We start from the raw sequence: 27,991 nt of genomic DNA on the forward strand, positions 1-27,991 counted from the left end.
CGTAACTATAGTATTAGCTCTTTAATTTAAAATACTTCCTTTGGCATATGTACAAAATGTATTTAGATACTATTCACATATACCTTCCGTATATGCAGGTCGATAATTACGAAAACAAACACTACAGTTATGAGCCTAGATCTAACCGCGATAGTTGGTTACACATGTAATGTATGCATGTGATGCAAACCTCTACGTATTGTATAGTTCAAAACAACCTTCGAAAATGTGGCAGAAAGTTGGCCCACGGCAGGAGAAGAGAAGGCCGTGCACAACACCTTGCCTTCATTGTCTCACTTGTGGGTCAGGCATTCTGACTACAACTAAATCGGGCAGTAAACTACCGACAAATTTGCTCTTCCTCGACTCTGATTGTGACATTAACCATGATGATGGCGATTCCGACTCATTCGGATTTTTGATTAGTTTCGAGTACTACGACGGTTTAATGCACGTTCTTGTTAACATAGTTAATATTGATTTCCTCCTTAAACTGATATTGCATGTATAAATTTGAATAGCTTCGTATCTGTATATGTGTATATATGTATATCGTATAAAGCGATTAATATATAACTATATAGGTAATCGACTATGATAACAAAGGGGCGGGCCCCATGCCTAAGCCTAAGAAACTACGAGTTCTGACACAAATGCACACAGGAATCGGCACAGAATACGCACTCAGACCGAAGGTTGTCAGCTTGTACGCCGTGCCGATGGAGCGGCTGCCGATGCCGCCGACGACGACGAGGAGGACGAGCAACTCCTGATGCTGCTGGTGGTGCTGCTACTGCTGCGGCTGCCACGGCTGGAGCGTTTCTCCGATTCCCGCAGGGGAGCATTGACCGGAGGTCATCTCTGTCTGTCTGGAAGTGATTCGTACTGCGCTGTCTCCTCCTGTCCATTCACTTGGTCATCGGTGGCTTTCTCAGGATTGTAGTCGTAAAACACCTGCGATGTATCGCCCTGGACATTCACATCGATTGGCGCACCCACATCATCAATCGGTGCTGAGCTGAAATCGCCGCGTGGCGGGTCCTTCGGACTGTCCACCATTATCTGCACTGTGGGCATCGCGCAAGTGTCCATCGAGCTCTCTACTGAGCCCGTTGTGATGCGTATCTGAGGTGGCGGCTGCTTGCCAAGCATGTCCAGGCCAATACCAAAACCATTTCCGTTGCGGGACGAGGACGGGCTGCTCTCATCCTCCTCCTTGTACTCTTCACTCTCGCGGTGTACCAGTACGTGGACCAGGGTTGCGTTGTCCGGACGCAGGCTCAGCGAGTGCGGATGCGTCTGCTGCTCCGGCGACGGCCTGGTGACGATCACCTCGGGGGCTGGCGCCTCAGCTGGAAAGGGGCAAGGGGGACTTTAGTGGGCTGCTCGGTCGGAAGAAGGCAAGTACAATTCACACATACAGACAAAAGCGTTCTTGTTTACTCTTAAAGCGCTTTGTGCTGACAAACCTCTTTCTAGGGGCGGTTTCTTGCGAATGAAACTAGAGGCGCGCTTACGTGAAGGAGCCGACCCACCCCCCACCGCCTGGTGTCGGTCGCTGTCGGAGGCGGAGGTGGCTGCTGGGCCACACCCAGTGGCTGGGGCGGTGGCGGCGGCGGTGGAGGAGGTCGTGCCGGAGGTGGAGGCGGAGGTTGAGGTGGTGTTGGTCGTGTTGTTCATTGCGGCTGTCGTGGGTGAAATGTACGCATTAGTGACAGGCAGTCGTGGTGGCACAACGCACAAGTACGAAGGTTGTGTGGACAGATAGGTAGGTCAGATAGACGAATAGACGAATAGATATAGGTATAGAGCGATCGCAGAGAGTAACAGTTGATGACTCAAGAACATAAGCTTATAACTAGAAATGCAAATTACTGTTTTCGATGGAATGCATCTTAATGGAGGTAGCCACAAAAGTGAGGTTGATGCTAACTGAGGTTCAGAGAGTGGTGCAGATGTGGTTCGAGGTGCAGGCCTTTCGGTCAGTGGCTTTGTACAGCGAGTATATACAAATAGCGCAAGAGTCGTGAATGGTCTAATAAGTGATGGTTGTGGTGGTAATGTGGGTAATTAGGTCGAGTGGAAAGTGGGTGGGTGAATAGGCACTTGTCAATAATTACTTTTTCTATGTACTGAAGGTGAGGTTAAGCTGTCATCGACAGCATCCTGATGACGCAAAAAGAAATTATAAAAGCTTCGGCGACGACTTGCTCTAGGCGCTTCCACAAAAATGCTACCGCTAATAATAGTAATAGTTTAGTAGTTGGAATAACAGTAACAATCATAAGCATAAATTTCAGTTATCTGGATGTAGAATGTTAGGTTTAGGTCAGTTCACATATAAAAGTCGAGATTGTTTCGTTTCAACGATAGCTGCAATTTTTTGACGAAATAACAAAAGAAATAGGGAAAGCTTTTAACACTAAAGAAGCTGTACATCATTATCAATGGCGATGAAATCGATTTGGTATGAGATTTAGTCTTAGAGTTCCAATTACCTGGTGATATGTTCGTTACGCTACATTTAAACTAAATGAGAGTACTTATAGTATAGATAGCCAAACTATCTTAACGATCTATATAAGGGCAAGCAACCAATCAAAATTAAATCAAATGGCGCATTCACGTGTTCATCGCAAATTAATTTTGGCGAGACAAGTAAGGTCGGAATGGGTGGATTTACGGATTGGATTCAAAGGAAAAGCCGCTACTTACAAATGATCTTAATACTATTGTTATAGGAAGTTTTCAATTATTTTAAAACTGAAATTACTGTGGGTCTTGTTCTAATATTTGTTGAATAATAGTTGAAAAGAGTTGCTGTAGAGAGCTTCTGACTGCAAATGAGTTTTTGACAGGCTGCTTTCGTTCGCAGAAATGAGCTGAGTCGAGTTGAAGGTCGAGTTTGGATGGAGATACTAAATAGAGTAAGTACGATATAAAGTTCGAATGATTCGAGTACTGGATAGCTGGTACTGTAAATACATATACTTAATCTATCTGAATATACAAGGATTGTGGATGATTTATAGTCGAGAACTTAAAACGAAGTTGGTAAGATTGCTTGTTGCTTTTGTTTAATACTGCTATTGATGTTGTCTGTTGTAAGATTTAAGATTGTACGTAAGTAGTAGGTTATAGATTGCCAGCTAAGCTAAGCAGCTGATGAATGGGAGATTGCCTTTACCTAGGTAATTCAAGCCACTAGGCTGCGAGCCACTTCTGAGAACGGCAGTGACCATGTCTGCGAGCAGGGACTCATAGTTTAGGGAGATACAAGAGGATTTGCTAGAAATAGGGCTTAAGTTCATATACACTGTGGACACACAAAACGTTAATTTATCGATGCAGATCGACGGTTATGTTCTTGTTGCATGTGGCATGAGCATGGAAAGCCTTTCGTTTTCGTCTAAAAATTGCATTTCAAATTCATCGCAGCCATGAAACATAAACATACATGGAATGGCTACGTGTCAGTATGTGTGTTTTTGTAGTGTGTGTCATGAGTCGGTGTGGCTGTTGTGAGTAAGTGTTAAGGGTGCTGCTGGATAACTACCGTTTGCCCAGCTCGTCGTTTTGCTGTTTGATATCCTTGACAACTTCGTCGGCACCTGAGACGAGCATCAGAGGCAGATTCAACCAGGGCCCAGCTAGTTCGCTGAGATCGGATGCATCCGAGGCACGCGACGATTTTCGAGACGAGGCTCGACTGGAGCAGGCGGTGCCACGACGACTCACCTGCGAAGAATCGCATTTAAGCACATTCATGAGGTCCAATGAATATCACTGCACTCACCTGGAGATGGAAGAAATTTAGGGCAGAAAGTTTCGATTGCCATCCGCCGGGGCTGGAGGTTTGAGTGGCGCTGTCCCCAGAATTGGAGCGTTCCTTTTCCCGCTTGCGCCTGTGAAGAGACACCACAGGATTAGAAACCCGCAGGAATCAGATAGGGAGTTCGCCGGAGAATGCTAAAGTGAGATAATGGGCTGGTGTGGTAAATGTAGTACCGCAAATATTCCTTCCAGCCCGTTTGAATGGTCTTGGCCGCCTTTTCCTGGCGTTTCCAGATCCGCGTCGACGAAACAATTTCCAATTCTTTGCGCGTTGGAAACTGTTTCTTGAACTTGACATCCATTTGTTCCTGCAACTGTTTGAAGTTATCGGTCTCCTCGACATGACCTAGCACGTGCTTAACCAGCGCGTGCAAAATGTCGAGACAGTGTATTTTATTACCCTTAGAAATGGGCAGATTAAATGACACTAAAGCGACATTATTGGGCTTCGAGATGCCCAATGGTGGATCGAGAGAGGCAATAAAATCGGACAGTTGCGAGAAGTGTATAAATTGGGTGGCATGTGGATCGTATCTGCAAGTAAATCAGATGGAATAGTCAGCAGTGCTCTTTAAATAGTTTGCCAGGCAGCTTTTGGCGAGATCCTACGGCTAGGCCTACCGTCAGGAAGAAAACACCTACTTTGACCAGCGAATGTAAAACATTTCCAAATCGTCCTCGACGATGCCGATCTCCTCTTCCTGGTGCGCCTGATTGAAGTTTTCCAGGATAATGGCAATGTACATGTTGATCACTATCATATAGCTGATGATGATGAAGCTCGTAAAGTAGGTAATTGCTAGCAGCGGGTGGCCGCAGTTTCCGTTCGTCTGCCCATGGATAAATGGGTCGCAGTCGGGCGGCTGTATCATCAGGGACTCAAGAACGTCGTTCCACCCGGCTGAGGTCATCAGCCGGAACAGCAACTGCATGCTGCGCCCGAAGGTCTGGAAGTTTACCATGTCATCGAGGGCGCCTTGGAGCTTGACATGTCCGAACAGCGACATGCCCAGAATGGCGTAGATAAAGGTGATCAGTCCCAGCAGAGCTCCGATGTTGAAGAGAGCGGGCAGCGATACTACGAGAGCGAATAGCAGCTTCCTGATCCCCTTGGCGGCCTTGATTAACCTCAAGATACGCCCAATGCGGAAGACGCGAACCACCCGAAGTAACGTCGGACTAATGGGCAGGTCTATCATGATGTCTTCCATCAGAATTCCGAAGATGGAGGCCAGCACCAGAAGGAAGTCGAACACGTTCCATGGCACTGTGAAGTAGTGGTAGCGCAGACCGACTATCTTCACAATGGCTTCTGCAGAAAGAAGATAATTTAAATAGATCAATATATATGAATATAGGAAACTATTTTAGCCGCTTACCTAGACCAAATACTGTGGTAAAAAAGGCATTGCTCACTTCCAGAATGAAAAAGACTGCATGCGGCTGATCATAGTGCTCGATGCCCATTGTAAGCATATTTAGGAAAATCAGTACAAAGATCGCGATCTCGAACCTGCACATCACAAAAGTGGATTATGATTAGAATTTTGTTTGACACTATTGGACATCGGTCTAGCCGAACTCACGGTGCTTAAAGAAATTCAGAAAGACGGGGATTATATACAGGCATTTCGAGGAGCACCATTATAGGTAGTAGTGGGTATAGTAAACTAGTTCTAATGCTAACTATGTTTATCATGCTGGTTGTACACCGAAGGGGCGAGTTTTAAAATAGTCGGATCTAGAGGCCAAAGGACTGCTACTTATCGGATAGATAGAGCATGCCTAGAGTGCGGAGGGTCTGATATTTCGAATAATATCTAGTTCAGTATCATAGCAAAATGTGCTCTACAAAACTTCAAGGAGTATGCATGTACATATGGGATACACATCTTAAAAATACAGAAGATAGAGGCATTTTTGACGGTGCTTGCTTGAGACAAGCACCGGTTTTGACCAAAAATGTCGGGAATTTCAAGTGTTTAAATGAATTTTATCACCAAATCAGAAACATTCTATAGATGTGTTGTGGGCCTAACCTAAGCAACTAGTCTTGAGCATACAATTTGGTACAAAAGTTCAAGAAGAGATCATAGAGGACAGAGTCAGACTAATAGTAAGTACAAACTATAAGTAGATATACGTAATTTGCTGGTCTTAGATTGAGATTGGTTGGATCAATGGTTGATTGACGGGTTTGTTTACCTTCTCGAATTGGATAAATCATAAAACATAGCTAAAAAATGATTTATAGGTCGCTTAATAACTTTCTGTGGTTTCTTTCGTCCCAATTTTTTCATAGCCGTGTAATAGTGTTTTTGAGATTCGGTGAGAAACATTTCCAACACTCCTCCTTCATACTATAAAAGTGATGAGAATAAAATGAACATTTAATTATATATATACAATCCACAGTTATGTAACACACTAAGCGATATGCAAGCGACATTATTCAATGAACAACTCGTCACAACATAGCAACACAATAACACGGATAAATGTACACATAATGACGGCGATTCGAACGGAATACAGCAATTCAAATCAAAGATGGATCACAGATGGTTTGCGTTTGTACAGGTGATGTAAGTGTGGATGCAACAAAGCTGACCGGACAGGAGTATAGGCCAATGGGCTTACCTTCTTCTTAAGCATGTTAAAGTTATCAATAATAACTCCAATGAACAGATTCAGTGTAAAGAACGATCCGCACACAATAAATATAACAAAATAAATATACGCATATAGGTTGGCTTCCCGCTGCGGTTGCAGGTCCACTCCACGAGCATCGACCGCGTCGGCCATTACCTCCATCCAGCCCTCGAAGGTCGCCACTTGCAGCAGGGCCAGATAGCCCATCCCCACGTGGTCGAAAGTAATCTTTGAGTTGATCCACGTGTAGTTCTGTTCGATGCAGTCCCACTTGTCGTTTACCTCCTGGAATATGCAATGATTAATAATATCCCCGGTGTTGATTGGTGTGCAACTGCATCTGAGCATCCACCAGAATACTTACAGTAATCGGCAGTAGCTCGCCCATCTCATTAACGCACTTAAAAAATTTACCACCAAAGAACTGAACACCCATTATTGAGAAGATCAACCAAAAAACCAAACAAACCAAAAGAACATTGAAAATTGATGGTATTGCATACATGAGAGCGTTTACTACAATCCGCATTCCTTGCCACCTGGAATAGAAATGATCGATGAAATGCCAGCAGCAATAACGTGATGGACGCAGGTCGTCTCAACCATGCCGGGACAGTGCTCAGTGGTTGTGGTCAAGTGGATACTTTAAAAGTGCTGAATGGAGTGGTGGAGTGGAACTCATCTGCTTAGTCAACTATTTAGCTAGCTTAGGGAATACATATATACATATTATTCTTTTCTATTTCTACAATATTCTAAAACTACAGAGGCACAGGAAACGGCTATAATTCAAATGCAGACTAAACAGATTTAAGGACGAGGACAAGGACGGAGGCGAGGACGATGCAATGCGTGTTCTACGAGTACGTATTTCTATTCGAAATTCATAAAGAAGACGAGATTGTATTAAACACTGCACACGGCTTGGATCGCATCGCTCGGTCTGACCAACTCCTCCTCGAAAAGATAAAATAGATCAGTAGTGATAGAGGAAGAACGAGAAGTAGTGACGGAAGTTCCTACGCAGAGAGCTTTCTTCATCGGATGCACGGATGTTTGAGTAGGTTGTGGTGCAGCCTATCGGGAGACCAGCAATTGGTCAACTTACCGAGAGATGGCTCTCAGCGGACGCAAAGCTCGTAGAGTGCGCAGCGATCTTAAGACCTTCAGGTTCTCATTCTCTTCAATAAGCAGCGAGAAAACTGATACCTGGAGGAGAAGAAGTCGGTTGAAAGCCACCGTACAATGCATTTTTATAAATAGCACTTACAAACACTATGATGAAATCCAGTATGGTCCAGAAGCTGGTAAAGTACTTGGAAAATCCCAGGGCCAGCCACTTGAGAATCATTTCCACGACGAATATCAGACAGAAGGAGAAGTTAATCCAGTATAACACTCTTTTTAGCGTCTTGTTCTTGTCCAGGTTAATGTCCTCGAAGCAGAGCGTGATACTTGACGCAAAGATCAGCACCAACACAAACCACTCAAAGGCCGGAGTATCGACAACCGCCAAGACAGCCGTCCTCACGCGCGTCCAGTGCTTGGCGCTCTGCGTGTCCATGCAGCTCATGAACCAGGGACAGCGAAAGTAGAAACTGAAAAGGAGTCAGAATTAGAAAGCTGAGTGAGGAGGGATCGCTCGGGAATACTTACTGATCGTAGCACTTCTGCGGGAAACAGTCGTCAGGCACCTTGGCGGCCTTTGTGGCCCCGTAGCTCGGAAAAGTCATGGGATCATTGTAAGCTCCCTGCGAGTTACGCCTCCCACCGACAGTGAGATCGTCTACGTAGGAAACCAAACAATGCCATGGTTTTTCGGTCAGTCGCGTAAATGCAGACGGCTTCTGGGTGGCCTCTGGCGCCGTCGTCTTCGACTGCTCAGTCTTTTGGGCCATGGCCAGAGCCAGGGCTGAGCTCGTGTCTGCCGCTCCCGAGCTGTGCGACTCGGTGCGCGCGGACTGGAAGGATGCGGCTTTGTCTAGCGTCGATTGCGGATGCTCCTGGCGTCGCCGCTGCCCAGCCATTGAGTGAGCATGTGCCTGAGAGTTGGCATGGGCGTGGGCATGGGCGTGGGCGTGAGTGGGTGCTGCTTGAATGCTTGTGGCATGAAAGTGCTGCTGGTGCTCGGTAAGAGCAGCCAGCGGCGGGGTGGTTTTTAGCGATGAAATTTGCGCCAGTGTCGGTGGCTCGATGCTCGATTTCAAGGAGGTAGGCGGAGTAGCAGGAACGGCGGGGGGCGCGGTCATGCCCAGCTTCTGTTTCTGGATCAGGAGGTTTTCGTACGAGTTCGTACTCTTCAGAGAGAGGCTGTCCAGGCGCAGCTGGTCGTGACCGTGCAAAAACTTGCGTGGCATCTTCTCCGACTCAATGCGTAGCGTCGAGATAGGCTTCTCCTCCTCGGGTACTTCCTCCACGCGCTCTATAAGCGAAAGGCGCTTGAAACGATCGAACTGCACTGTAAACGGATCGACCTTCCGCCTGAGAAAGGGTGATTGATTAGGTTGGGTCGCCTGGCTGGCGCTGGTGGCTGCGACTGCCATTGCTTCCATGGCCACGAAAGGGGCGTGGATTTGATCACAGATTTTGCGTATCTCATTTGAGATGCTAAAGTCCTCATCGATCTTGCGCTGTTTTTCTAGGCTGCGTCGTTTTAGTTTTACGGATTGGCGCTGAGCGGCTGCGCTGACGGATTGCGAACGTCGTGGTACGCTTGACAGGTCATAACTGTCGTACGGGTTCAAGGGGAGCACTACCTCGTCGGCGGCCGAGCGCTCGGAAGCGCCTGTTATGATGGCAATGTGCTCCATAATGGCTTTAGTGGCTTCATCGGCTGCCGGAGAGGGCTCTGAAAGGTTGGAAAGTTTGCGCTCTAACGATGTAGTAGATCGCTTGATCTCTTCTAGTTCTTTTTCAAAACTCTGAATAATGTTGTCAAACTCAGAGTGCTCCACCAATGTTTCGTTCTCTGGCTGTCCCATCTGACTAGAGGGTCGTCGGGATCTCATGACATTTGAGATGCGGCTCAGGTTGGTCCCCTTTTGCAGTTCCTCTTCCTCCTGCAGGAACTGAAATAGTTCCTTTTGGTCGCAATTGAGCAGTTCTTCTCGCAAATTGCCCTGCTGAGACAGCAGCTCATCCTGTTCGATAGATATGGAGTTTAGGGACTGGCCGCTAGAATGACGACGCATCTCAGCCTCTTCCGACTTGAGCAATGAGCGCTGAGATTGCCCGCTAGATTGGGATAGGCGATCCAGTGACTTTCGGTAGCTTGGTGATCGCGTCAGCAGGGACTTCTGGTACTTGAGATAGGCCTCGTCGGGCTCTTCGCTTCCGTAGCGCCGCGAGGAGTTGTCCTGCAGTGAGTCGCCTCGGTTAAAGGAACCACAGCCGCTCCGTTGATCGTTAGCGTACGGATCTGTATCCGTTGAGTTGTATTGGCCCAGCAGGCGCAGCTCGATTGATTCTGTGTAGGTAGCCTCCTCGCGGGAATCGTTCTGCTGGGTGCTCACTCCCGAAGAGATTTGATGCTGCAGCCGGCGCTCGGCTTGTACGAACGGCGTTAGATTTTGGCAGTTCCCGTTCCCATTGACAGAGGAAAATGAGCCTGCAGTGGCGGCCATCATAGCACTCTCATAGGTAGGAGGCATGGAGTCCGAAGTGGGTGGCAGTGGATGCGCCTGCAGCTGCATCTGCTCTGGCAAGTCTCCCGTGTCATCATACTCAAGGCCATCGACTATCGTATGCAACCCGTCATGCAGGGGAATCTGGAAGCCGAAATCTGAGCCAGAAACTGGGCGATTCATAGATTCCTGAGAAACATATGGATTAATTTTATTTTGCAAACGTGAAGTGCAAGACTTATTACCTGATAGCTCAATCTGTGAAATTTGGTTTCGGCCAGCGCACCGGGCTTGTCGCCTCTCTCCAGAGCTACTGCAGCCTGGTGGGAGTGAGTCTGAGCGTGCGCCTGCTGGGCATCCAGTACGATCTGCTGGAACTTCTCCGCAAACTTTCGCTCCTTGCGATCCTTGCGCTCTTGTCGCTTCTTGCGAATCAGGTCGCGCACTCGTTCGATACTGCGCGCCAACTTGGACTCCTCGCCCACTTCCTATTTGGGTCAGAGATTGAAGAACATTAGAACACAGCGAAGCCCATGGGTGAAACTCAACTAAAGAGTTCGCTACATTTTTCTTTTTGAATAGACATCGACATTGACATTATACAATTGGGGATCCAATGCATACAGAACTGAACAGGACTTATGCTAAGGGCAGGCAACAGAAAAAATACAAGGTACATATATAGCCTGATCGACTTTTGACTACTCTATACATAAGTATTTACACATACAGTATGTCTGGATTTAGATATAGATTGGTTAACGCAAACGAGGCAAGCAAGTTTAAAGCAAGTAAGAAGTTTAGTTAAAAAAATTACCTTCTTCTTGAAAATCTGTTTAACGTTTTCAGTGTATTTAAATTGTTTAAGTTTCGTTTTGATTGGGTTTTAGATGGTGTTTAGTGTTAGGTGTTTTTTGTGTCGCAAGTTAGGATTTAAAACGCATTGTGCAGAGTTGACGACAGAAATTCGGTTAATTGGAATACGCTTTAGTGCATTTTAGAGATTTGTTTTACATGTAGACCTACAATAAGACTTAAGCGAGGTCTGTTCTGGTCTGAGTTGGATGCGATTTGAGTGTTTGCTAATTTCGCCAGAACAAACTTCGTAGAAACAGTTTTCGGACGGGCCGAACTGATGGACCCAGCAAAGGCAAAGGTCGTAGGTATTAGACTTCTTTGACTCCTGTGCTGAGTGGGGTTATTATAGTTTTGGTTAAATAAGAGAGTATGAACATTTAGCACACTTAGTAACACAATACAGACAGCGATTAAATTTAGAAGGATTTTTAGAAACATGAAAATAATAATCGGTTTTGCTTGTGGAAACAGAGGAGTGCCACAGATCGTATGGTGTATAATTCAACTGGAAATTTAATTGGGGGTGCCATCGCGCGATCATGATAAAGCTAAGATCTCACACACAAGAGACACACAAATACCGAAAACCACATAAAGTGCAAGACACATTCAAATCAAACATTTATAGGTTGACCAAACAAACGATCATCTTAACCATTTTAAAGGATTGTTTTATGACACGGGAGAGATGATCCCTCCCCCATCGCATTTCGAGATTTTCGGATTTAGTTATCAGGTTGTTTAAGTACCTTTTCTGGCACACACATAGACATAAAGACATATACATTCACGAACGCTAAGAAACTGGGATCAAAATATGAGCATCCGGAACATTTGACTTGCCTCTTTTTTCGACTTGAGCTCCTCGGAGTTAAAACTGTTGAGCAACAAGGCCAAGAACAAGTTAAGCACCATGAAGTTTCCCATCACGAGCGTCGGCAGAAATATGGCAAAGCAGGTGGAGGCTCCTTGCTGGAATATTTAATAAATTTAAGTAACCTTTAGTATTAGTTAATAGACGTAAGGGCCATACCTCCTCTTCGGCTCGCATGCAATCCCAGAGAGGCTCGATCCATTCGCCGCACAGAATGCGAAAGATCATCATAAACGAGTGAAAGAAGTCATTGAAATTCCATCTGTTCAAAGGTATAAATATAATTAATTTAATTTAATTTAAGTTTTCTTCTAGTCTTGCCTTGGCACAGGATCTGGGTCGAACTTCTCGGGCGTATAGTCTTTGGAGAACAACTGCATGCCGATCACAGCGAATATGTAGATGACTATGACTAAAATGAGCGTGAGGTTGCCAAGGGCGCCGATCGTCGAGATTATAATGCTAAGCAGCACCTTCATTGTAGTCCACGATTGAGCCAATTTTAATACCCTTAGCTGGAAAAATGAATCATGAAAATATACAATTGAAAGCTAGATAAAGTCCTTTTACCAATCGCAAGCCACGCAAGACACTTAAGCCATCGACCAACTCGAATATAATATCCAGCAAGCTCGCAGTAACGATAAGGAGGTCGAAAATGTTCCATCCGCAAAGAAAAAAATCTTTAGACAGCGCCATTAGCTTGACAATGCACTCAAACGTGAAAATGGACGTAAAGACCTATGGGGTGCAAGAAAAAGTTTAACTTATTCTGGTGGTCGGTAATGTTAATCTCACTTTGTTTCCCACATCCAGTGCGTTGCGGAAACTTTCACTCATCCCGTGGTGCTCCATGGCCAAAAAGGCGGTGTTCAACACGATGCAAAGTGTGATGGCCAACTCAAAAAGAGGATCCCTCACCACTTTGTACAGGCAGTTTTGAAACTGTAGCCAGCTTTCGTAGTCGGTGCACCAATGAACGCAACGATCACAGTTTCGGTCGGGTAGGTCATCTTGAATAGTGATGTTTGCATATAAAGTGTCCATCCACAAAACGTCTTTTTAACTTATTGCTTACCGATCACCACCACCTCCGAAGAGAATTCCTGGTGCAGGGCGTACACATTGTGGTTCTTGATGCGTGCAATGTTTCCATTGCATTTAATAAGGCGCACCTCGCGTGGGGACAGGGCCAGCTCAACGGTGGACACGTGTCCCATGTCGTTGGTCGTATCTTGTTCCTCGTGATCGTCCACTACCCCAGAGTCGTCCTGCGAGGACTCGCGATTTACGCCGCTTGAGTTGGAGCTCGGCTGACGGCTGCTGGCGATGAGCTGTCCTTTGTAGTCCGAGGGGTAAAGCATATTAGGGTTCTTTACGCCCAAACCGGTGTCCTGAAAGCTGATGCGCCCCTTGGGCGTGGGGGGCATTGCAGAGTTGCTGCCGCCATTGCTAGATTTGGCCAGCTTGTGCTGCTGCTCCATCTGCTGGTATTGTTTTTGAGCTTGCATAGTAAGTGCCGACGGGCAATCAGTTGCGCTGTGGCGGGGACTTGGTCCAGGACTGGGGGTGGCCGAATGGGATTTATGGTCGTCCCCGTTGCTGCCGTTCCCATTGCCGTTGGTGCCACCCTCCTTTCCACCTTTGGTTTTTTTTCGTCTCGTTTTTTTCTTGCTGTACGATGCCAAGAGCACTCCCTTCCGTGAGTCGATCTTCTTTTTGTTGTTCTTGTTTAGCTTTTTTACGTTAAGCACCGAGGGATCAAAGCTAAAAGTGGAGTCATCCCGGTGGTCCAAGAGATCCTTTTTGCGTTCCTGCAGAATTATTTAAATGTTATTATTGCACCAGATAGGGATTTCATGGACTCACCTCATTCGTGATCTCCGCTTCCTCCTCGTAACTTAACGCCACTACAGCCAGCATCAGATTGATTAGATAGAACGAGCCAAAGAAAACTACCACCGTAAAGAAGGAGACGCTCATGGGACCACAGGTTGCCAGCACCTGGAAGAAATGTCACTGAATTAGACCCTCACAATCCCAAGAACCTCGAAGCACTAACCATGTTGTACACATTTTCCCAGTAGTCGAGCGTGATCAGCTGGAATGTCGTCAGCATGGACCACATAAAGTTGTCAAAGTTTGTGTAGCCGTGATTGGGATTCTCGCCTACGCAGAGGCACACGTACTCGAAGGGACAGTGGCGGGCTCCAGTTAAGTTACCACACAGCACGGGCAGTTCATCCTCGTCATATAGCCAGTTGTCGGTGTCGTTGACCCAGCTGAAACGAAATAAGCCATCGATTAGATCGAACTTCTGACCTGAAAGCGAGACTCCTTGCACAACTCACATCTGCCAGTCTGTGTGAGAGACGTTCGTCCAGTCGGTGGGAACCTGGCGTACGCACTTATTGCGCAGCTCGCCCATGTAGACCTGGAGGGCAAACAGCGCGAAGACCATTAGACAGAAGATGGTCAGAGTCATGACCTCCGCCAACTGGCGGAAGGAGTGCAGCAACGCGTTGATGATCGTCTTCAATCCGGGCATGATGGACACCGTCTTGAGGGCGCGCAGCACGCGGAAAGTGCGCAGCCCCGCCAGGTTGCCCACCTCCATGCCGATGGTGGCATAGCCACTGGTAATGACCACGAAGTCCAGCCAGTTCCACGGGTTGCGCAGATACGTGTACTTGTTGAGCAGAAATCCCTTGGCAATAATCTTGATGACCATTTCGATGGAGTAAATGGCCAGAAAGATGTACTCCGCCTCCTCCACGGTCTCCGTCATGGCCAGGAAGATGCAGTTGAACAGTATGGTGGCCATAACGCAATAGTCGAAGAACTGGTTGGTGGCGATGTAGACGCAAACGCGCCTTGCTGGGCTCCATGGGTAGAAGAGGAATAGGCTCTTGGTGCCCGTGAAGCGATGGATGTAGTTCTTCCGGAACCGCTTGGATACCACACAGAAGGTCTGCAATTTGAAAAAAAAGCGCGCTTAGTACAGGGTGCTGTTTGGCGGAGGTCGGCAGTTTCCCAGTTGGGGCTCCCGGCAATGTGGGGGTAAGCGTTGTGCAGCTCTTATTTGATACCCACTTGTTTAGCGCCGAGCTGGTTCCAATTAAGAAGGACTTTCTTGTTAAATCATATTAAAAGGAAATCGGATATGGCAGCACCAGCACCCGCGCGGAAAGTAAATGGCAGTACTGCCAGGTGGCAGTCCTATGTGGCAGCGCCCCTATCGATAGTCAGCTATCGCACCGAAGCAACCCTGCGACGAGCTGTCAAATGGCCACGCGAGCCTAGCACGCCGACTTCCGTTTTATATTCGTTCTTTCGTTCTCAAACCGTCGTCCAGACCAGAAGGAAAATGAGAGCTAAGGTAATTATTCGCGACAAGAGAATTTTCCGTTTGAAACATAGTGAATTGAACCCAAGTGAACAGCAACTAACAGTGATTTCTCTCGTTTGCAGTGGCGTAAGAAGCGTATGCGTAGGTTGAAGCGTAAACGCAGAAAGATGCGTGCAAGGTCCAAGTAATCGCAGCGCCATTGCCCACTAAATGGTGAGTTCATACGCTGGCCGCAGCAACTGGGAGCACCTTTTCCCAACCCATGCCATTTCCCGCACGCGAGGTTCTAATGCAAGTTGCCTTCTGTTTGCAGGAACTCTTGATTGATGCTAACACACCGAAACGAAAAACGCCGACTGGGTCGCCCCAAAAAAGTGGCCCTCATGTAATTTTGCAAACCAGTTTTCACACAAACGTACATGTGCATTTAAAATTCACGTAAAAATTGATTCTAATAAATTACTGGATTTTCGCCAAGGTTCCACAACTAAACCATGCGTTGTTAATAAGAGTGGAAGAGAGAGAGCGGTGAGAAAAGGGCCAGCGTGCTCTTTCGACATAACCACATTCGCGAATCATGTGTCTATATGTGCGTGAGCGCGAGAGCACGTTTTGCCAAAAGTGTTCTGCTGTTCAGATTACAGATTTTAGCGCACTTCCTGGCTGCCATGGCGATGGATGCTTATCGGCCACCCGGCGGATTGGGTCCACTTGGCGCCCATCGGAAGGCCGTATTAAACATTGATCAGCTCGAGGCAGGCCAATAAATTGCCTCCGAATCGGCTAATACGGTTATTCAAGGCGCAGTAGGTTGGAGGAACTGCCTCCGACCCCAGGGAGCGCGTGTCCTGCGCTCGTCATGCTGTTCTGCTCCTGCCCCTTGGCCACGTTCGAAAAATCGATTTGCCTGCCTCCAAAGGGGAGCAACGAAAACTAAACCTTAAGGCAGCCGCCCAGGCCGCACTGAGTTGTTCATTAGCGCCCTGATTTCTTCAATTATATATGCAGATGTGCCTGCCGAGGATGATGTTTCGGCTGGCCCAGTAGCGTCCGACCCCCTCCCTCCAGCCCTCTCGTCTGAAGGTCGTTCGTCACTGTAATACACACATAAACGTCGCTCAGCCAAGTAAGCAGAAATTTTAATGTAACGAGCTAAAATTTCGATTGGGTGGCACTTTGCCATTTGCCATTTTGTGGGTCTGGCTGTAAATTTGCATGCCTTTCCAGCTCCCTTCCCGAAATGTAGTTGGTGGTTCCGGCAAGCAGCGGAGCGAAGAGCTTAAGGATAAGCGTGTGTATTTCTAAGTGCCCCAAACGAATAGCTGTGTAGAAGCTTGTAGAGATTCCGGACAAACATGCGGCGTCTGTGTCTTATCGTGTCGCCGGAGACGAGCAGACGGGCGTTGTTTGCCAGCAGATGGCCATTAAAATGCAATTAAGCACTTTGATTCTGCACCTGCAGTGGCTGTTTGAAAGCCATGCAACCCATTTCCATCGGAGACGAGCAGTAGGGATGCGGATGGGAGCCACTGGGCTGCTATCTTGGTTGGCTACGCTGTTTGGTTAGGAAAGTTACTCAAAGCCATGGTTTAAGAATGTTTGCTTTGCCTAGATCCCAGGGCGCTATCAGAGGTGTGCAATGGTCACAGAGAACCCAGTAACCTTGGCTAATATTCAAATTTAATAGCTGGAAGCTTCAATTACTAAATGCCCTGCCTATTCAAAGCATCTTGAATTAAGGCACCAAATTGTTTGCTTCAAAGTAACCAAATCTAAAGCCACTAGTGGCAAAATACTTAATTACGACGTGCTAGGAAAGCCAAATGCAGATGGCGCAAAAATTACTCGTATGTACCTTGCGATGTACATACATGTATGTGCCTTGGGAGTTGGCTTGATTCTGTGGAATGGATTGAATAAGGCAGTGTGCTCAACAGATTAGGCAACTTGAGAAACTGTTCTCATTTGTTTTTCCGAATACCTAACCATTCAGGATTTAATTATAGAATGTGGGAAAACATTGCAGCACCCATCGCAGGAGTGACCCAGAAAGAGCGTGGAGACTCGCAGTGGGATGTTCCCGGACTGCAAGCATGTTGCCAATAAGATTTAATTATAGATTGCCGCACTTTGTTTGTCTTGGACTTAGCAGGATGCCCGGTAGATCGATAAACACATCACTCGGCGTCACGGCTTCGCTCATCTTATCGCTCCCCGTAACTCCCATTATATTGCAGCCCAGTGGGCTGGCCACTTGCATGTTTATTCAGCCCAGTCCAGTCCAGTTCGTCCGGTCAGGCCGCTATCCGGAATTATTTCGCCACGACACGTGGCGCGAAAGCCGCCAAGTCTTGAGTACACTTGCATGTTCGCCTATAATTTGTCCTCTGCGGCTGCTGCGGCAGCGGCAGCGGCAGCGGCTCCGGCCAGTTTGTTTGAGTCACGTAAATACGGCTGTCAACTTTGCTGCCCGGAGCCCTGTGCATGACATGACCCATATTTCCAGCACCGAGCTCATGCCACACACTCACACTTGGGCAGACGGTGTTGGGTGTTTGCAACTGTGTGTCCTTTGTTTGATGTAGTTCCAAAATTTATTCCCGGCTTTGAAATTTAACGAGCGAGCGGCATTTACGCTGATTTCCTTTTCGGCTTTCGAGGACCCACGAGGGCCGTTCTAGGCGTTTCCATTAACCGCAGTTTCCCTGCGCCAAAGTGCACTTCCACTTGTGCCCACAATGGGGCAAGTGCAGCGCGACGACGGTATCAAAACAAAAGCAGCAACAGCCGCGCCGTGTTCCATTTCCGCCGCCTGCACCTGCCACCGCGAGGATTGCCCTACCACGAGAACACGGATCTGGGGTCTGGTCGCCTGCTTGTGACTTTTTAATTAGAGCCAATGGGCGGCCAACTGAGGCGAGGCCGCGGATAATGAGGGAATGCTTAACGCGGCAGTACTCACCTCCTCGTAAATGAAGGTGTCAATCTCCTCCAGCGGCTTTCCGTACATGTGCTCCGGAAAGGGCTCGAACTTGCGGGGCAGCACGTCGCCGTCCTCCACGGAGGCCTTGGTGCGCGGGTGGAAGCCGTACTCCCGCACCAGCTGGATGTGCCGGTTCTCGTGCTTGACCTGCGACCTCTGCGTGTACGCGACAACCTGGTGCTTGGCGACAGCTGAAAGAGATCGAAGGGATTATTACTCTGAGGAGCAATATAAACATATATGTAAATAAGCGGACCTCAACTAATGTGCAGGTAAATACGTAGACAGGCGGCACCTTAGTAATTTGAATCTTTTAGATTATTGTCATACAAATTATTGTGTATTTTAAAATTCCGACTAAATAGTAAATTGAAAAAAAACGTGTGTAATGGGCCGGAGATTAATAAAAGCCTAGCCGACATCTTATACAGTAGCAGAACATTTTGCTTGCGGAATGACAATACACCACCTCGTCCTCATCTGTACAGTGAATAGCTCCTGCCGTGCTGGGGAGCTGCCCCCGGACCGAAAGCCAACCCGTCCATTGCTCGTCACCACATCCGATGCCCGAGAACTCGGTGCATGTCCAGGTAATGCAGGCTCTCGGCGGCGGAATCGCCGGAGCTGCGACGCGTACCATAACCCAGCCGCTGGACGTGCTGAAGATACGCTTCCAGATGCAGGTGGAACCAGTCACCAACCATCACGGGTCCAAGTACCGTGGGGTCATCCACGCATTCAAGTCGGTGTACGCCGAAGAGGGGATGCGCGGCATGTTCCGGGGACACAACTCCGGTCAGGTTCTGAGCATCTCGTACGCTCTGGTGCAGTTCTGGTCCTACGAACAGCTTCGCTCCATGGCCCACCATTGGGACTTCTGGACGGAGCGCCCCTTCCTTATGTTTTTCATCTGCGGCGGCATAGCCGGATGTCTGGGAGCCGTGGCGGCCCAGCCGTTTGACGTGGTGCGAACCCAGATGGTGGCCGCAGACCCCTCCTCGCGCCGAAGCCAGATGAACACTTTTACTGGACTTCGAAAGGTCTATAGAATGGAGGGGTTGACCGGTCTGTGCCGAGGATTACCCTTCACGCTTGTGCAGGTGTTTCCGCTGGTGGGGTCAAACTTTCTCTTCTACAAGTACCTCAACGCCGCCGTCCTGATGGCCAAGCCTCCCGACCAGCGGCAGGAGATCCACGGAGGCTTCCTCTTCCTCAATGGGGCGCTGTCCGGGGTGCTGGCCAAGATGCTTGTATATCCGGCGGACTTGCTCAAAAAGCGCATCCAGCTGATGGCCTTCAAGCAGGAACGCAAGACCTTTGGCCGCAACCCCGAGTGCCCCACCGTCCTGGGCTGCATCTCCACCACGTTCCGGGAGGAAGGACTCGGGGGCTTCTATAAGGGAATGTTGCCTACCCTGCTCAAGGCAGGACTGATGAGTGCCGTGTACTTCTCCATTTATGACATGTTTAAGCGCCACTACATAGCTCCGATGAAAGAGGCGGAGAAAAATCGACAAAAACTTCACAAGCCTTAGGTAAAGGTAAATCACATGCTGGGCAGTTGGCTTAAATTATTACACTAACATGGTTTATTTTGTACACCAGTATCTTGGGAGAATGTGTGGAATATGGATGAGCGAACATGTCAAATATAAGTTAAACGTGAACAGTAGACTAGACGACCAGATGGCCACGGACGGACATTGCCGTCTACTTCCAGCTTGAGCCGGATCCTGCCCAGCCGCCGGAGGCTGGCGCCGAGTAGCTGTATCCGTCTCCACCGCCGCCGGAAGTTCCACCGTAGGAGCCACCGCTGCCGGACGCAGCGGCTGCAGCCACCACCTGGGTATCGTAGCTGGATCCGCCGCCACTGCTGTAGCCGCCGCCATGACCACCGCTGTATCCTCCAGAGCTGTAGGACGAACCACCGCTGTAGGACGAACCACCGCTGTAGGAGGAGGCACCGCCGTAAGAGGATCCACCAGAGTATCCACCATCGTAGCCACCGGAGGAGCCACCGCTGTATCCGCCAGACGAGCCACCTCCGTATCCGCCGGAAGAGCCATGGGAATCACCAGCTGCAGCAGCAGCCACAATCACCTGGGTGTCATGACCTCCTCCGCTGTGACCGCCACCGCTGTACCCTCCGTATCCTCCGCTGCCACCATGAGCAGAAGAGTCTGAGCTGGCGGCGATGGCTGCAATGTTGGCGATGGCATGGCCACCATAACCTCCGCCGTGTCCGCCGCTGCCTCCATGTCCACCATGTCCATGATCGGAGGATGAGCCAGCAGCAGCTGCGATAGCAGCAATCTTGGCATCATCGTGACCGGAACTATATCCGCCGGAACTGTATCCGTGGCCACCGCCTCCGCCTCCCCCGGCACTGTATCCGTGGTTCTCGGTGATAACAGCATAGGTGTTCACATGGCCACCGCCTCCTCCACCGCCGCTGTATCCGCCATCCTGGGAGTGAATCTCATAGCCCCCACCTCCTTGGCCGCCAAAATCACCGCCTCCGTGGCCACCATGGCCACCATCTCCACCGCTCTCCGGCAGGTGAATGCGGATGTGAACATGCTCTCGTCCAAAGGTGGGCTTTCCCCATACAGCTGGGCTAGCCAGCAGAAGCGCACTGATCTGGGATTGGGAGGAGGGAATCTGTGTTAGGATCCACCTGAACTGACGTGGTGTCGTGTCGTGCCAAACTCACTATGAAACGGGCTGCCATTTCTCTGGATTCGTTGCGAAGGACTCGAATGATTGCTCGCCTCTGGACCGACTGGAAATGATTCGGCAATCGTGGGCACACGCCGTTTTATAGCCCTCTTCTCCATTCGGGAGCCATGGAGTTATATAAGCGATCGCTCGCCGCGGAGCAAGTGCAGAGATAATCTCTTTCTCCGACGACCAGCTGAATGAAGTGGAGCCAGACCACTGGAGCTTCCCGAGCGCGACCCATTGAAGGCCACATGACCGCGTCTTCGTCTTCGTTTTCGTTTTCTTCTCGGCCGTTTGGTCTGTACTCTCCCTTTCCGAAGATCGCGAGAGTGTTGACCTTTCACATCATCCCCAGCATGTGCCCTTTTGCAATCCCACTCTTTTCACAACAAAAAATGAGTCCCAAAATTATTTGAAATCCCATGGTGTGATGCCAACATAAGTGTACCAGACATTTTTGGTTTTCCATTTTCAATACTTTATATGATAAACAAAACCGGTTTCTTAGACCAATTTAAGATCGCTAAATGATATCTTAAATTCCTTTTGATATATTTGCGTAACAAAAACATATTTCATATGTCTAGAAACGATTTATCCAAGCTGCATAATAAAAAATAAGTTTCTAATTCTGCGTTTTCTACTGATTCACCTAAGGTACGCATTAAAGTTGCGCTTGTAATACGCAGCTTCTCCCAGTGTACTAACTCACTCTCTCCCGAGGAGCAGTCGCTTCTGTGCTCTACTTTCTTTCGAGAGAAAATCTGAGTGGCCCTAAGCTTCGTGGGCTGGTCGTCGAAAATAGCTAACACCGAAAATCAAGCTGTGGTAATATGCAACTTGACCAGTTCCAGTTTTGGCCCAGAGCTCAATGCTATTGCTACTTTATCACATTGCCGATGCTGGTTGTTAACCGTTAGGTATTTTGTTGACGTTCATGTTTATGGATTTTTATGCAGATACGACGAACTTCCTATTGGCAATTCCTTATTGTTGCTCCAGACTTGCATAACGGTTGGCCAAGGGTTGGCTGCTGCCCGCTGGCTGCTTGCTGTCGTTAGTCATTAACCCATTGATGGCCGTTCCCGTGCCGGAAATTAGCAAGATAAGTTCGTTTGCCCGCCCGGAGGAGGGGGGCTGCGGGGCGGCTGTTTGGCCAGGCACTGTTCTTCGGATTGGGTCAGGTCAGGTCTCCCCTTAGAGAGCCAGTTCGGCAAGAGACTCTCGAGCGTTATTGGGTTAAGCCTCGCCTGCAGCAACAGCAAAAATATCTTGTCATGCCCCGGCGCTGCAGCATGGGCAAAAGGCAGCGCGTCATGGGTTTTGTTCGCGCTTACATCACACCATCACCAAGATGTCCGACCGCTGGCGGAGAGAGGTCATGGCCACTGGCCACCCAACACCGCCAACACCGCCATCTCACCCACCACTCAGCACGCCCCCTCCGCCATGCTTTCGCCGTTGATTAGCCACTGTTTCCATTAGCAGTGAGTGACTTGGGCTGAGCCAGCGAATCGGGGCCATCCGGCCATTTCTATTACGTCGCTGATTATCATTTCCATCTGGCAGCTACGAAGCCGCGAAGCTAGGCAGCTAGGCAGCTAGGCAGCTAGAGCTAGACAGCTCGGCAGATTCCATCACTGCCGAATAATTAATCCACATTTAAACTGTTTCGGATTGTAAACAAAGCGGGCTTACATAAGGAACTAGCTGGGAGCAAGCGGGACACCGACGCAATAATATGCTGCCAATCAAACCACATCGACGGTCATAATCACGATGCTGTGGCGAATGAAGTTCGAACTGGAAGGCGCTGTGCTGGAGCCCACGGGCTGCACTCCAGTGCCATCAGAGCATCTTTCAATGGGGATTACATCTTCAGCTAGTGAGGGCCATACTCGCGATGATGAAGCTGCTTCTGCTGCCGCGGCGATGACGGCAATGACGATGGGCAACCGGTTGGCGGTCGCACATTAACATCAGATGCAACAAAGACGCACATCTTCCCCATATTGCATAATCGAGCCGGGCTCGCGACTCGAAACTCCAGACCTGCTGCCGCATCTTCATGCGGAAGCAAAGTCATTCTCAAGGCGCCCAAAAACAAAAAGGAAATTGCACAGCGACACAGAAAACTTAAAAGCAGCTAGCAACGTGCAATGTCGTGGTTTTCCCAAAAAACCAGTTGCATCCACACACAGAGAGAAAACTTGTGATACAAGTGCTTCATGCGATGTTCTCAAAAATGGAAAATTGTGAGGAAACCTTTTAGAATTGTGGATAAAGTGTAGAAAGTCCATTCGATTTTCTGCCTTATTAAAAGACTCTGTAGTTATGAACTGGCTGCTGGTGTCCGATTTTCTGGGCTAATTTTGAAAGTTTTTGCTTTAAGTGCAGCCATTGTTGCAGTTGCAACTGGCGTTGATGCCTCTGTTGCAGTTGCAGCTGCGCAGACCTTTGAGCAAGTTCAATGGTGACGGGAATGGGAATGGAAATTGAAATGGGATTGGGATTGGGACTCGGAGCGGAGGCTTAGGGGGTGGGGCAATTACGCCCCTCGCAGTTGGGGCACTTTCCATACAGCGCTCTCGACTGCTTCCTGGCCCTGGCCAGAAACCAAAACCGAATCCAATTCGAGACTGGCAAGGCGGAAAGGAAGGTGGTCCAGGCCCCAGTCCAAGCTGAGCCGAAGGAGAAACCGAAACAGTGGCTGCAGTGATGCGGGAGCAACAAAAGTGAAAAAGTGAATCGGTAGGATAAAGCGAGATGCAGCAGCAATTGCTCTACATATTTAATTAGTTTCCGTTTCCGTTCATATTCGTAATCCGCAGCTGGCAGCGCCCGCTGGCCTTTGTGCATTGTTCACCTCCCCAATGAATATCCTCCGCTGACAATGGCGCCCTCCGCCCACTTATCAACCCAAGGCCCACCCACCCGCTCCTGCCGAAAGGACAAATGGTGCTCTCTATCGGCGCCTGCAAAAACGATTGCGTAACTTATGGCCAGTCATCAGCCGAAACTTTTGCGTCCGGCAAAAGCGCTCCCCATTTTCGATTTGTTTATCATTTATTTAAACGGCCTTAGGGTCGCCCTGCTCCGCCATTAAGCTGGTTCGATTCCATTTTCGTTTTATTGGCCAAGACCCAGGACTCAGGACCCAGGATACAGGACCCAAGTGCCCAAGACTCATGCCCATGCCCCACATCCCGGCACAACTGGCACAGCAATCGCCCAGCACACAATGAGCAATGCTATTTAATTATGTTGATGAGCAGGACCGGACAGCGGACAGGAGTTCGGGAAGTGGCAGGAAAACGCTCAACACGCACAAAAAGCAAATGCCTTCCGTCCTCCCGCCCCCAACTGCCTTAATATGGCACTGTGGGTGGCTCCCTCACTGAGTTTTCGGAGTGTGTGCAATAACCTGATGAAGAATGTCCTTCCTTGAGCTCATAACTTGGCCTACTAATATATTGTTTGCAATTTGCAAATTGTCAGTTTTCGGGACAAGAAGTGTACAGCGTGTGGAAAGAAACTTAAACAGACCCACAAATTAAATAAAATTAAATGTACGATTGCAAAAAATAAAACAAGCTTGACTCTGTGGAAGGAAATCCTGTAACTCCAGTCATGCGACGACAACTGTGCTTCCACAACCACTGTGCACGACTTTCTTTGGTTGGCGTGCAGGTGTCGTTGTCAGGATGTCGGAGGAGCTGATTGAGGAAGGAGGAGGAGCAGAAGTCCTGCCCTGTGACACCTGCCCTCCTGACCTTGCACACTCCCGCATACAGATTTGATGGCCTCCCGGTTACCCAACTCCCCGTTGGACACCTCGGGAATAATATTTATGAGGCCGGGTGGCTTGGAAAACTATCAATAGCAGAATCAGGAGGGCTTAGCGGTTTTGGGGACTCACCTTTCTCATCGTTGGACGTCGCTTGATCATCACTCATCTTGACTGATTGTCGTCGTTTTGTTGGGTGCTGCTGTCTCTGGTTGCGGTAGCTTCTTGGTCCTTCGCCTCCGTCGTCGTCGTCGGCGTCGTCGTCCTGGGCGAGGTCCTTAGGGCAGCTGCATGCCTCGGTCGCGCTCTCTCTTGCCAGGCTTCTCACTCGACTTTCGAACACTGGTCATATGTCTATCTCACTTTTCAAGCGAGCGGATCGCTCAGTTTACCGTTAATATTGTCACCGTTCCTTTTGTTAACCATATTGTGCCTAGTATATACTATTGCTGTTGCTATTGTTGCTGTGCTTATCACGCTGGGGGCTTTCATGATGTCTGCTGCTATTGCTATACTATGCAAATCTTATGACTACGACCGTTTCCAATAATGGCATTTGGCATCGCCCCAGCTCAGTTCCTCAGCCTCGTCTACTTCTATTGTGAGCTTTGGCTTTGTTGTGCTGATTATTGCTTTACATTTTGCGATGCGATGCGATGCGTATGTTTTCTAAACGAAAGAAAGAGTTTCATGTAAGTGGAAAGATTTGGGCTTATGTAAGTAGGGGGAATGAGAGTAAATTAAATCGCCTCTGCCCGCAATTGCTCTGCGTCGTGTCATGTAACGGTAATTGGCAGCGCGCTAATCCCCGACAGCTCAAAGCACCCGCACCAATGCGCTCGGCTCACACTCAGAAAAACACTTGAAAAACTTGGAAAACACGCGATTAATTATACTTGTCAATTCTGTTTATTGCACCACCCCCACCGTCTGCCTTTTTATTTCGGACCGAACATTCCATTTACTAGGGGGAAATGTTGGAAAATGAATACAAGGCAATTAAGAGAGGAACGAATTTACGGATTTTTTTTAGGCAAAACAAAAAGAGCAGTTAGCTCTGATGATAAGTGTAGACTTCCTCAAGACTGAGAAACACATTTTTGCGAGTGCAGCAACGTATGCGCAACGTAACGACTCACTCGACTTACGTATGTGTAATGTGCGTAACGGAAGAGATAAACACCTGAAGGGGGAGGATGCGCATTGGGCGAGGGCCGGGAAATGAGTGCCGCTTTAAGTCTTAAAGCTTGAACGAGATAAAGTTAATTAACATTATGGGCATACCCATACACACAATCTAGCATCTCCTGCACAGACACACACAACGCAAGTAAGCTACCAGAATTGATAAATGGCACCCAAAGAAGAAGCAATGAGGTTGCGTGGGCAGTGGCGTGGGGCGTGGGGCGGGGCGGGGCGGGGCGGGGGCTGCTCACTGCTCAGCGCTTTGTTGATGCTGCTCCCGGCATTGTTGTGCATATACTATATGGGCATGTGTATGGGTGTGCAGGTGCTTGTGTAGGCCGCTGCTTCCTGTTGTGTTCCTCGCAAACTTCTTGACACGTCTGCGAGCATTGCCAGTTGCTCGCAAACTGGCAGCCAGAATGGAAAAGCGGTAGATGAAGGTAGATGAAGGCGCCCATAAAATATTCAATATCAAGTTTCCACCGCCCCGTTATGGCAGTTGATGTGATGTTTGCTGGCGGAAATTCGCTGGCAGTGGCAGGGATGCGCCATTACGCCTGGAGGCTGGGCGGGCGTGTGCCATCGGAGATTCACATGCATCTGCTGGTCTGTCCCGGACACACACCCAAATCGGCAAAAACACTTTTATTACAACAATGAGAGCGGCGCTCGAGGCATTAAACAGTGTGTTGTTGGCTTTCAATTGTTTGGTGGGGTCTTACCCTTAGGGGCGGGGATACTCGCTTCTGTTTCTGGTTTCTGCTTTCTGGGCGTGACCAGCGGCTGGTTTTAAAGTTGGCTCATAAAAGTGCGGCTGGCAGAGCTTTGCCAGTTGGCCCCTAAAGTTGTGCTACGAATTTTGTTCTCGGTCCCCTTCCTCCTTTTTAGCTCTCTCTTTCGTGCGAACAGAACGAAGCGATTCGAAACGAAACGAAACGAAAGTGTGGCCACCTAGTTAAGTGCACATCAAGGGCTAATTTATGACCAGGACTTTGTTGTTGTGTTGGAACCCCATTTTCCCTCCAAACACTAACACACACGCACACGCATATGAATTTTCGATTTTACCTTTAAGCATTGGCCATCAGTTTTTTGTATTCTCCGCTGGTTGCAGTTGTCGGATGTTCGGGATGATAGCTGGGCTTTATGTAATCGCTTGTGTGCTTGCACTCCGGCAATTTATATTTCTATTTTCGTATTTCACTTTCTTGGGCCTGCAACACACGCACACGTAGCACACTTACACACGTACACCTTCACTCGCACTTTAGCATCGACTTCCCAACACTGGCTCACTCACTATTCCCGATCCAGTTGTTTTTGCTCCTGCGGCTGTGTTTTATTTGATTTTATTTTACATTAATTACATTTTTATTTAGTCGCAACTGTGCAACAATGTGAATGTGAGTGGGTGGGGATGTTGAAACGGAACCACCAACAAAAACAGAAACAGAACAAAGCAAAAAACTTCGGGCACGCACATTGTTTGACACACGCACACACACACACACAAACACACACACAAGCATACTGGCAGTCTAAGAAGTGTTATTACAATTTACTGTTGATTTCTTTCGCGGCCCAAAGGGTGAGTGCGAAAGAGATAGCACGGTGGCCTCCCTGCCAGCGCACGTGTGTCTGTGTGTGTGTCAGCAAAAGCGTGCGAAAGAGCGCGAAAATGTAGGTTAGTTTCCGTCGTGCCCCTCCCCCTCCCTGCACCCACTTAGTAGCAGCAACAACAATATGCAGCACACATTTCACTCTATTTTTGGGCGCTGAAGAATTTTCATCGCACCGAATGCACTTGCGACGGTAACGCGCTTGGCTGTGCGGCTGTGTGGGTGCGAGTTCTGCGTTATGTTCCATGCCCTTTCAGGCTTTTCACTGCCTTTCACTTTTCACTTTTTACCATATTCCTTGGTTTTTTCACTTCACACTAGGACACTATGACACTGGGCCACTGTAAGTACGTGCGCTCGCATGGCGACTGCTCGGTTCTAAGGTTCGTCGGAGACTGAGCTCGGCTAACGGGTTTCCTTTCCGTTTGACGTAATCTGCAGGGCGACCACGATGCAGAGCGATGAAAAAATACACACGCGAACTTCCCCCTATTCTCCCGAAAAGG

General features: G+C 48.5%; 3 protein-coding genes and 1 long non-coding RNA gene across 5 annotated transcripts; 2 read left to right on the forward strand and 2 right to left on the reverse strand.

The window, feature by feature from the left end:
* On the reverse strand, positions 1-27,886 carry LOC6548440 (sodium channel protein 60E). 2 transcript variants are annotated; one of them, XM_015157221.2, is made up of 28 exons: positions 27,776-27,886; positions 26,935-27,198; positions 24,814-25,350; positions 18,153-18,364; positions 14,193-14,812; positions 13,904-14,123; positions 13,711-13,845; positions 12,920-13,655; positions 12,640-12,854; positions 12,412-12,582; positions 12,163-12,356; positions 12,001-12,103; positions 11,811-11,939; positions 10,355-10,597; positions 8,143-10,298; positions 7,757-8,084; positions 7,595-7,695; positions 6,851-7,025; positions 6,475-6,771; positions 6,040-6,194; positions 5,214-5,347; positions 4,477-5,146; positions 4,009-4,368; positions 3,797-3,905; positions 3,557-3,738; positions 3,188-3,288; positions 1,422-1,685; positions 1-1,352 (listed from the first exon to the last, which is right to left on the reverse strand). In XM_015157221.2, exons 3-28 carry the CDS (start codon positions 24,848-24,850, stop codon positions 856-858), a joined length of 8,544 nt encoding a protein of 2,847 aa, XP_015012707.1. In that variant the 5' UTR covers positions 24,851-25,350; positions 26,935-27,198; positions 27,776-27,886; the 3' UTR covers positions 1-855. The 2 variants fall into 2 exon arrangements, with proteins under 2 accessions (XP_015012707.1, XP_026836352.1); XM_026980551.1 differs by lacking the exons at positions 1,422-1,685; positions 3,188-3,288; positions 18,153-18,364; ... (1 more) ...; positions 26,935-27,198; positions 27,776-27,886 and adding an exon at positions 2,121-2,239 and having other exon boundaries at positions 14,193-14,744.
* Positions 15,115-15,682, forward strand: LOC26526685. The gene is made up of 3 exons (XR_001448499.2): positions 15,115-15,220; positions 15,313-15,403; positions 15,504-15,682. It is a non-coding gene; the product is annotated as an uncharacterized LOC26526685 (long non-coding RNA).
* LOC6548579 (mitochondrial thiamine pyrophosphate carrier) lies at positions 18,330-19,714 on the forward strand. Its single transcript, XM_026980552.1, has one exon. It carries the CDS (start codon positions 18,737-18,739, stop codon positions 19,706-19,708), a length of 972 nt encoding a protein of 323 aa, XP_026836353.1. The 5' UTR covers positions 18,330-18,736; the 3' UTR covers positions 19,709-19,714.
* LOC26526149 (putative glycine-rich cell wall structural protein 1) lies at positions 19,740-20,991 on the reverse strand. The gene is made up of 2 exons (XM_015157265.2): positions 20,887-20,991; positions 19,740-20,813 (listed from the first exon to the last, which is right to left on the reverse strand). The coding sequence occupies exons 1-2, from the start codon at positions 20,902-20,904 to the stop codon at positions 19,884-19,886; spliced, it is 948 nt and encodes a 315-aa protein (XP_015012751.1). The 5' UTR covers positions 20,905-20,991; the 3' UTR covers positions 19,740-19,883.
* Positions 27,887-27,991: the final 105 nt, after the last annotated feature.

This window comes from Drosophila erecta, unplaced genomic scaffold (genome assembly GCF_003286155.1).
Source record: "Drosophila erecta strain 14021-0224.00,06,07 unplaced genomic scaffold, DereRS2 tig00000092-arrow-pilon, whole genome shotgun sequence".
Classification (NCBI taxonomy): domain Eukaryota; kingdom Metazoa; phylum Arthropoda; class Insecta; order Diptera; family Drosophilidae; genus Drosophila; species Drosophila erecta.

What these genes read in the sequence shown, in the direction of transcription:
- LOC6548440 (XM_015157221.2), bottom strand. Translation starts at nt 24,850, where the DNA reads ATGAGTGATGATCAAGCGACGTCCAACGATGAGAAAG. An exon ending in AAGCGGAGATCACGAATGAG is followed by an intron (nt 13,656 to 13,710) that starts GTGAGTCCATGA and finishes ATAATTCTGCAG; the next exon opens with GAACGCAAAAAGGATCTCTT. An exon ending in CCGCAGAAGTGCTACGATCA is followed by an intron (nt 8,085 to 8,142) that starts GTAAGTATTCCC and finishes ACTCCTTTTCAG; the next exon opens with TTTCTACTTTCGCTGTCCCT.
- LOC6548579 (XM_026980552.1), top strand. Translation starts at nt 18,737, where the DNA reads ATGCCCGAGAACTCGGTGCATGTCCAGGTAATGCAGGCTCTCGGCGGC.